Below are 8,828 nucleotides of genomic sequence, written 5' to 3'. Positions count from 1 at the left end.
ATGTGACCGTCGGAAGCCTGTCAATCAAATAGGAATGCCCAGTCACGAAGATCATACCCGGAAGCCACGGAGAAGATCGATCTCTAAAACGGTAAGTACTACATTGATTTTAAAAAAAAAACACCCAATTCTGCTTCGCCTAATTAGCCTCAATCTAATGTTAAAAAAAAAATTCGGGTGAACTCCAGCTTTAAGCATATAAGCTCCATTTTGTGTTGAAAATAACTGTGAAATCGAAAACTCCGGTGGGTGTAACAACATGTAGCGTCACATTCCGCTCCCTATCACAGAATGCTCCGGAAGTGACATTTTGTCGCCGCCATCTTGCTACACCCCACACTCCTGCACAGTAATGATAGAGTGTGAAGGGGGTGTGTTGTCATATTCTGCTCCCTATCGCAGAATGCTGCCGAAGTCACGTGGCGGCCAACTGCGCATGCGCAATGCGCTCCAACGGCAAATGCGATGCGTTCCAGGGGATTTACGACACTACACTCCAGTGAACCATCACAATTTGTCACGGAAGTGACGTATTATCATAGACGGAGCGGGGGGAGACAGAGAGAGACCCATTCAGAGCGAGAGAGAAATAGAGATATAGAGATACATTCAGAGCGAGAGAGAGATCGTGTACATATATTTTATATAACGGAAGTAATGCACATAGGGGAGGGAATCCCCTCCCTGAGCCCCGGTTCTCTCTCAGTAACTCTATATCTGTATCCCTCTCTCGCTCTGAATGTATCTCAGTATCTCTATATCTGTATCCCTCTCTCGCTCTGAATGTATCTCTCCCCCCCCCCCCCCCCCCCCCCGCTCCGTCTATGATAATACGTCACTTCCGTGACAAATTGTGACGGGTTCACTGGAGTGTAGTGTCGTAAATCCCCTGGATGAATATGTTTGGTGCTTAGTGGTGTCTTTTCCACTTTCGATAGGCTGTTTGCCATGTGCTATTGTTAGTCACTCCCCTGGAACGCATCGCATTTGCAGTTGGAGCGCATTGCGCATGCACAGTTGGCCGCCACGTGACTTCGGCAGCATTCTGCGATAGGGAGCAGAATATGACAACACAGGGGCAAGCGGACATCTTGCTACACCCCACACTCCTGCACAGTAATGATAGACTGTGAAGGGGGCAAGCGCCAAGCGGACATCTTGTTACACCCATCAGAGTTTTAGATTTCACAGTTATTTCCAACACAAAACTGAGCTTTTATGCTTCAATACAGTTTTTTTTAATCCGACAGACTGTTTACATGTTAAATGTGAAAATCAGAGGTGTTCTGTCACATCAGCAAACATGTAAGGTCAGCAGGTTTGCTGCTGCTTTTAAAATGTAACATTTAAACAGTCCGTCAGATTTCCAAATACTGTATTAAAGCATATAAGCTCCGTTTTGTGTTGAAAATAATTGTTGAAATCTAAAACTCCGGTGGGTGTTACAAGATGTCCGCTTGCCCCCTTCTCACTCTATCATTACTGTGCAGGAGTGTGGGGTGTAGCAAGATGGCGGCGATGGAACGTCACTTCCGGAGTAATCTGCGATGGGGAGACTAATGCGACAAGACACCGCCTCCCTCTAGTGCTTGTGACGTAACCCGGAAGTAAGTTCCAGGAACCAGTTCCGGGTGAAGACGTGCTCCGTAGCCCATGTGGTGTAGAGGAGTCGCTGTGAATACATCGCGCTCTCGTTAATCGGCCGCACAACGAATCACCGGAGCTCCAGCGATGACTTCATTAGCGCACCAGCTGAAGCGCCTGGCTCTGCCCCAGACGGAGGCCGCCCTCGCTCACCGGAAACATGTCGCCTCTCTGCTGTTTGAAGCCAAGGAAGCGTCGGTCCTGGACCGGGAGACGTTCTTCGCCATCGGCTGCACAGGTCTGGATGAACTCATGGGGATTGACCCTTCCTTTGAAGCTTTTGAGGAGACTCTGTTCAGCAGAAGCTCGGTTAGCCTGGAGCGCAGTGTGCAGACCAAGGCTGTGGTCCAGCAGCTGGACGAGGACATCTCCGTGTTCCTCACCCACCTGTCCCCCTACTTCATGATCAAATCGGCCCACAAGTGTCTGGAGTGGCTCATCCACCGCTTCCAGGTCCACGTGTACAACGTGGACAGCCTGATCGGCTGCGTCCTGCCCTACTATGACACCAAAGTCTTCGTCCGGGTCGTTCAGCTCCTGAGGATCTCAGACCCGACTCACAAATGGCACTGGCTGCACCCCATTCAGAAAGCCGGCGTCCCATTGGCCCGAAGCACCCTGGTCGCGCACTGCTACACGGACATGGGTTTTTTGGAGTTCGTCTGCGGCTCGGTCACCGGATCTGTGAAGGAACTGTCCAAGCACGCCGGGGTCGCCGCCAAACTCCGAGTCCGCATGTCTTTTTACGTCTCCAGCGTAGTGGCCGCTTTGGATTCCGATCACGTTTCCGACATGCTGGTGGCCAAACTCCTTCCTTACGTACAGAAGGGGTTGAAGACCTCCCTGGTGGAATACAAATCGTCCACGTTCATCATCGTCTGCCAGCTGGCGTCGAAATCCATCCTGGCGCCCGCCCTGGTGAAAGCCCTGGCGTCGCAGGTCAGCAGAACGCTCCTCAAGACGCCTTCGCTCCTCCGAGAAGGGGTGGGGTGCCTGATTGTACTTCTGCAGCATCAGCAGTCGTCGGGTGAGGTGGGGCAAAAGCCGTTTCTTCACCTCTGCCAGGTGCCCGACCTGGTCGGCGTTCTGAAGGACATCTCCGGCTCCTACGACATCTCCTCCTTTTTGGAATACCTTCTACTGAACTTGGTCTCGGCCATCATTCGCCCGGAAGGTGAAGACGCCGATGCGGTAAGCCCCGTTGCATGCAAAGCTATTCTTGAAGCAATACTCCACAATATCGCCCTGGAGGCAAAGCTGTCTAAGATGTTGGCTCAGGCTTTTCTGGATGAATACTTCTCATTAGGTGAGCACTGCTCTAAGGACGATAACAAAATGGCTGAGTTGGGAAAAAGCTTCCTGCCGATCATAAGGCTTTTGGAAACCAAATACCCCCAATCTTTGGATTTTGTGCTGGAGAAACAGCTGAAGAACGCGTTGGCTCAGGAGGAGCAGGGTTTATTCCACCAGTTCATTACACTCTCCACCAGCAGGGGGAGTCACGAGCTGCTGGAAGACTGTCATGCATCTCTCCTACTCCGCTTAAACCATCCGCAGCCAGCAGTGAGGAAACAGGCTGTCCTGCACCTTACCAACATCATGGAGTCCTCTAAGCCGGGTTTTGACGAATCTTTCTTCAAGGAAGCCATCATGGCTCGTCTCATGGATGACAGCATTGAGGTGCTTTTGTCGGCTTTGAATTCTTTAAAGGTATACCACGATCACTTCACAGGCACCGAACATATAGTTTCCGATCTTCTCACCTTATTCTATAGAACAGATCTGTCTAAGGATGATGACTGGTGCAAAGTACTTCAAGAAGCTGCAAACCTCATAATCCTAAACAAATCAATAATGGACTATCCACAACTGTGCAACAAAATGATGATGACAATAATACCTTATATGATATTCACAAGCAGAGATTTTAATTCGGCTGAGCACAGCCTGGCTGTTAACCTGGGAAGAAGCTCTGTATGTGATTTGCATCCATTGCTGAAGGGCTGGAGAAAAGCACTGGATGACAGCTTGAAGCAGGCTAAACCCGAGCACTCTTTTACTGTGATAAACATGAACTTGGCTCACCTGTTATCCAATAACATGGCCGGACTTGACTCCTCCTCCCTTTTAAACATGCTGGAGGACCTGGTACAACTCGTGGAAAAGAATGCTTTCACTGCAAGGGAGAAATTAACTTTTTATGTGCTCAGCCATGCCCTAGTGAAAGGATACTCGCAATACCAGGATCCTGGGCTCCAGGTTGCGAAAAAAATCTTTGAATTGCTTGACAAGAAACTGAGACAACTGGAGAGCTCGGCGCAGATTGCTGATGACGAGTGGCTGATCGATTACACCAGTGGAGAAGAGCTGCACAAACTGCTGCTGACCAAATATATTGATGAGCTAAACGCGGAGCACAGTGCCGAATCGGAGGAAGCGGTTCTGCTGATGTTGAGGCTAAAGACCTTCGTAGAAAGTTTAAGGCGTCCGAAATCTTTTCCAAGCGGTGATTTATGGTGGAATCCTGAGACAATGGACAGCGTGAGCTTTAACTACCTGGAAGTTCTTGTCGGGCTTTTTGATGTGATTGTGTTGGGGGCCAGTGATGGAAAGCATAATGCCAGCTTTAGAACTCTCCTAGGACTTTTATTCAAGGAACACTTAAAGGATCCATTTCAAAGATTTGGCTTCCTTTCCCTGTTATGGACATCGTGCTACAACCTCACAAGTTCACTTGGCTGCAAGGTGAACGCGGTTCTGCAGACTCAAGCGCTTTACATCGGCCAGAGCTTCCTTGCTTCTGAGACTACAGCAAAGAAAAAACAGTTAATGCTGATCTCTTCTCCAGTGGTGGTATCCTTGCTGGTCAATTTGACTAGTCCAGTTAAGGAGGTAAGGAAAGCTGCTATTGCCTGTCTAAATGTACTAAATATTGTAACGGATTCCCCAATGTCCCCAGTCATACAGGCTGTGATGGAAAGAACTGAAGAGATTGTGGCTGACTCTGCCTATGTGTCAATGCTTCTTGGTGATCTATTTATGACTGTAAGTACTTCAGACCCATCTAAGGGTGCACCTAAACTCTCAAGTGCTTTGGATCAACTCTTGTGTGTACTGCAAACATCAAGCTGCCCGTCCTACGTTGGCAAAGTTTTACTCATGGTGCTACATGATGTAAACGGTGAGGGTGTCCTCATTCAGCTTCTGCCAGTTTTGGAGAGATTGTTGGAGAAGGTAGCACATAATGCCATAGATGAAGATCACATAGACGAGGCACTTTTGCTTCAGCTCATTCTCAGAAAATTTAACAAGCATTCTGCTTCTCTCTTGCCCAAGAACCAGCAATGCCTAGATATGTTTGTGCAAGTTCTGAAGACTCCCCAAGTCGTTCACAGTGGGATACCCACTTTCCAAATTGTTGCCCTGAAACAAATCAATAAAGCATTCTTTGCTGCTATAGATGATGAAAGTGTTCAGCAGAAGCTGCTTGGTGTCATGTTTGATTTGCTAGTAGACAACCAAAATACTGAAAGTTCCCAAGCTATCATCAGTGCTTTTAAATCTCTCTCTATAAATGCTGGACTCATCAGTGCAGAACTTGAACCCCCTGGAAAAGACAAATGCATATTATCTGTGCGCCAAACAAGGAGGTCTAAAATGCAGAAGCCAAAGACTGACACACAGGGGGAAGACAATGTGAACTGGCCCAGAACCACTATTATTCTGGAGCTGTTGCAGCACAAGAAGAAACTAAAAGAACCACAGCGATTGGTCCCTACCCTCTTTTACCTGCTCTCTAGGTGCCTCGAGTCTTCAACTCTTAAGCTGGAAAACTTTGAGTACAACCAACAACTGATCCTCAGCTGCCTGCACAACATCTGTCAAAAACTTTTAGCTGATAATGGGAAAAATGCAAAAGATATTCTGGGTGAGGAAAAGTTCAGCGTAGAACTGATTGTCCAGTGTGTGAGGACCTCTGAGATGCCCCAAACTCATCATCATGCTTTGCTACTTCTAGGAACCGCTGCTGGAATATTCCCAGACAAAGTTCTGCACAACATCATGCCCATCTTCACTTTCATGGGTGCCAGTGTCATGCGTTTAGATGACAGTTACAGTTTTCAAGTAATCAGTAAGACTGTGCAGACTGTGATCCCCTCACTTATTCAGGTAGGGGAGGAATCCTCTAAGGAGACGAGAGATGATGTGGAGAAAGTGGTTGAAAAGATTTTACATGTATTTGTAGATGCCATTCCTCATGTTCCAGAACACAGACGCTTGCCCATTCTGTCACAGCTCCTGGAGATTGTAGGGGCCGGGCGCTTTCTCTGGGTGCTACTGGTTCTTTTTTTTAAGCAGCATGTGTCCAAAACGATGGAAAAAAATGAAGAGAAGGATGCAGCTTTGGAGCGAGATACCGATTTTTGGATAACCGTCTGCTGTAAGTTCAGTGTCCATATACAGCTAGAAAGCATGATAAAACTCTTGAGATTTCTTGCCAGTCTGCCAGAAAATAATGAAGATTTGCATCAGCATGTGAAAGGAAAGACACATAAACCTCAGAAGCAAGACTTTGAGCTCTTCAGTTTGGAAACTCACTCAGCCAAGCAGCTGCGCCACTTTAAGTTCTTGTCCGTATCCTTCATTACCCACATCTTGGCATCTCAAAGCTTTATCGGCAAGGTTGTACAATGTGAAAATGCTGAAGACTTAAAAAGCCTGGAGCAAGGGTTATTGGAAGAAGTTCTTCGCTATATCAACTCAGTAGCAGGTTCAGTGGAAGCAAATGCAGACCAACCTACAGCAAAATTCTGGCGAGCGCTTCTGAACAAAACCTACGAGCTGCTGGATAAGGTCAACGCTTTGCTGCCCACGGAAGTGTTTATCCCAGTATTACGTGGTCTCCTGACCAATCCGCTGCCATCTGTGAGGCGTAAAGCAATGGATATACTAAACAATAAATTGCAACACCAAGCCCAATGGCGGGAAGAACAATGCGAATTACTTTTGGGACTTGTTAATGACCTCCTGATTGTTGCACAACGGAATTCTAACATGGAAGAGGAAGAGCAAGCCATTAACAGACAAACTGCCTTATACAGCTTGAAGCTGCTCTGCAAACATTTTGGTTCTCGGAGGCAGCAAGCGTTTGTGCCTGTAATTAATGTGGCCGTAGACATCATTGCAGAGGGGCAAAAGGAAAAGAACATATTGGGCAGTGCTTTGCTGTGCATTGCAGAAGTTACCAGTGTAATCAAGGCCCTGAGTATTCCTCAGCTTCCCAGACTGATGCCAGCTCTACTTTCCACCTTAAAAGAAAGGAAAGAACTGCTTACAAGCGAGATTCACCTGCTCAGCATATTGACGGCGCTGCAAAAGGTGCTAGAGACACTGCCACATTTCATCAGCCCCTACTTATACGAGTCGTTGCTACAGGTTACACTGCTTGATAAATTAGATGTTAAAGGTGGGTCAACTTCTCAGATTTCGTTAAGAGTTAAAGATCTGAAAACCACGTTGTCAACCAAGCTGACCACCAGAGTTCTCCTTCCCGTGATCTCCAAATGTTACGGCCACCTCGTGGACACAAAGCAGCAACAATGCATCCCCTCTCTTATGGATGTCTTGAGGGAACACATAGCTGGAATGGATAAGCTGCAGCTCTCGGCTCACCAGGCCGAATTTACAAGTTTTTTTCTCAAGGCCTTGGATTATAGAGTTGAGCAATCTGAGATCGACCTAAAAGAAGTGGGTAACATTGAGGGGCATATCCTCAACTGTCTGGTCATCATGATCATGAAGCTGTCGGAGGCAACATTCAGGCCACTCTTCTTCAAGCTTTTTGACTGGGCTAGAACAGAAGGCGCCCCAAAGGAGAGACTCATCACCTTCTGCCGGCTCGCAGATTGTATCGCCGACAGATTGAAGGGGCTCTTCACATTGTTTGCTGGACATCTCATCAAGCCATTGGCTGAAGTTTTAAATCGGACAAACACCGTAAAAACAGATGAAGCGTTTTTTGAATCTGATGACAACAGCGAGAAAAGTTGCCTACTGCTGGATTTTGTTCTCAACTGCCTGCATAAAGTCTTCCTGTATGACACTAAGCATTTTCTCACCAAGGAAAGAGCAGATGCTCTGATGATGCCCTTGCTGGATCAGATTGAAAACTTGCTTGGTGGAGATGAGAAGTTCCAGTCGAGAGTAAACGAGAGCTTGGTCCCTTGCATCGCTCAGTTCTCTGTTGCCATGGCCGATGACTCTCTTTGGAAGCCGCTTAACTACCAGATTCTTTTAAAGATGCGACACTCTTCCGCAAAGGTTCGCTTTGCCGCACTGCTCGTATTGGTTGATTTGGTGGAGAAATTAAGAGAGAATTATTTGGCCCTGCTCCCAGAAACCATCCCTTTCCTAGCAGAACTCATGGAGGATGAGAGCGTAGAGGTTGAACAGCAATGCCAGAAGACCATCAAGCGGCTAGAGAGCATTCTTGGAGAATCATTGCAGAGCTATTTCTGATTTGAGCTGCCTTTTTTCACTGCCTAAAGCCCCATACACACTATCAGTTTTTTTCCTGCAGGTTTTTCTCCAGGTTTACCAAAACCATCTAATATGAGGTCAAACCTTAAAGCGGATGTGCCATGGGAAAAAAATATTAAAAGCCAGCAGCTACAAATACTGCAGCTGCTGACTTTTAATATTATGACACTTACCTGTCCTGGAGTCCAGCGCCGATCGCAGCAGAGGACGAGCGATCGCTGGTCTCTCTGCTGCTCCCCCCGCCATCCACGCTGAGGGAACCAGGAAGTGAAGCGCTGCGGCTTCACTGCCCGGTTCCCTACGGCGCGAGTCGCGCCGCGCCCGCCGATTGCCTCCCGCTGTGTGCTGGGAGCCGAGTGTTCCCAGCACACAACGGGGGGGCGACGGGATGTGACGGAATGCCCGTCTTTTGCCCGTGAATGCCGGGCCGGGAAGTGGGTGCAAATACCTGTCTTTAGACAGGTATCTGCACCCCCCTCCCACCTGAAAGGTGTCAAATGTGACACCGGAGGGGGGAGGGTTCCGATCAGCGGGACTCCACTTTAGGGTGGAGAACCGCTTTAAAGTGGAGGTTCACCCTAAAAAAAAAATGTTTACATTAATAGTACAATAGTAAGGACATTTCATTTCGGCAGGTTTTTTTT

At 47.7% G+C, this 8,828-nt stretch overlaps 1 protein-coding gene across 1 annotated transcript; it reads left to right on the top strand.

Moving 5' to 3' along the window:
* The first annotated feature begins 1,625 nt into the window (after positions 1 to 1,625).
* HEATR1 (HEAT repeat containing 1) lies at positions 1,626 to 8,257 on the top strand. The gene has a single exon (XM_040339918.1). The coding sequence runs from the start codon at positions 1,732 to 1,734 to the stop codon at positions 8,161 to 8,163; it is 6,432 nt and encodes a 2,143-aa protein (XP_040195852.1). The 5' UTR covers positions 1,626 to 1,731; the 3' UTR covers positions 8,164 to 8,257.
* The last annotated feature ends 571 nt before the right edge of the window (positions 8,258 to 8,828 follow it).

This window comes from Rana temporaria, chromosome 2, assembly GCF_905171775.1.
Source record: "Rana temporaria chromosome 2, aRanTem1.1, whole genome shotgun sequence".
Lineage (NCBI taxonomy): Eukaryota > Metazoa > Chordata > Amphibia > Anura > Ranidae > Rana > Rana temporaria.
This window is presented reverse-complemented; position numbering and strand designations above follow the sequence as displayed.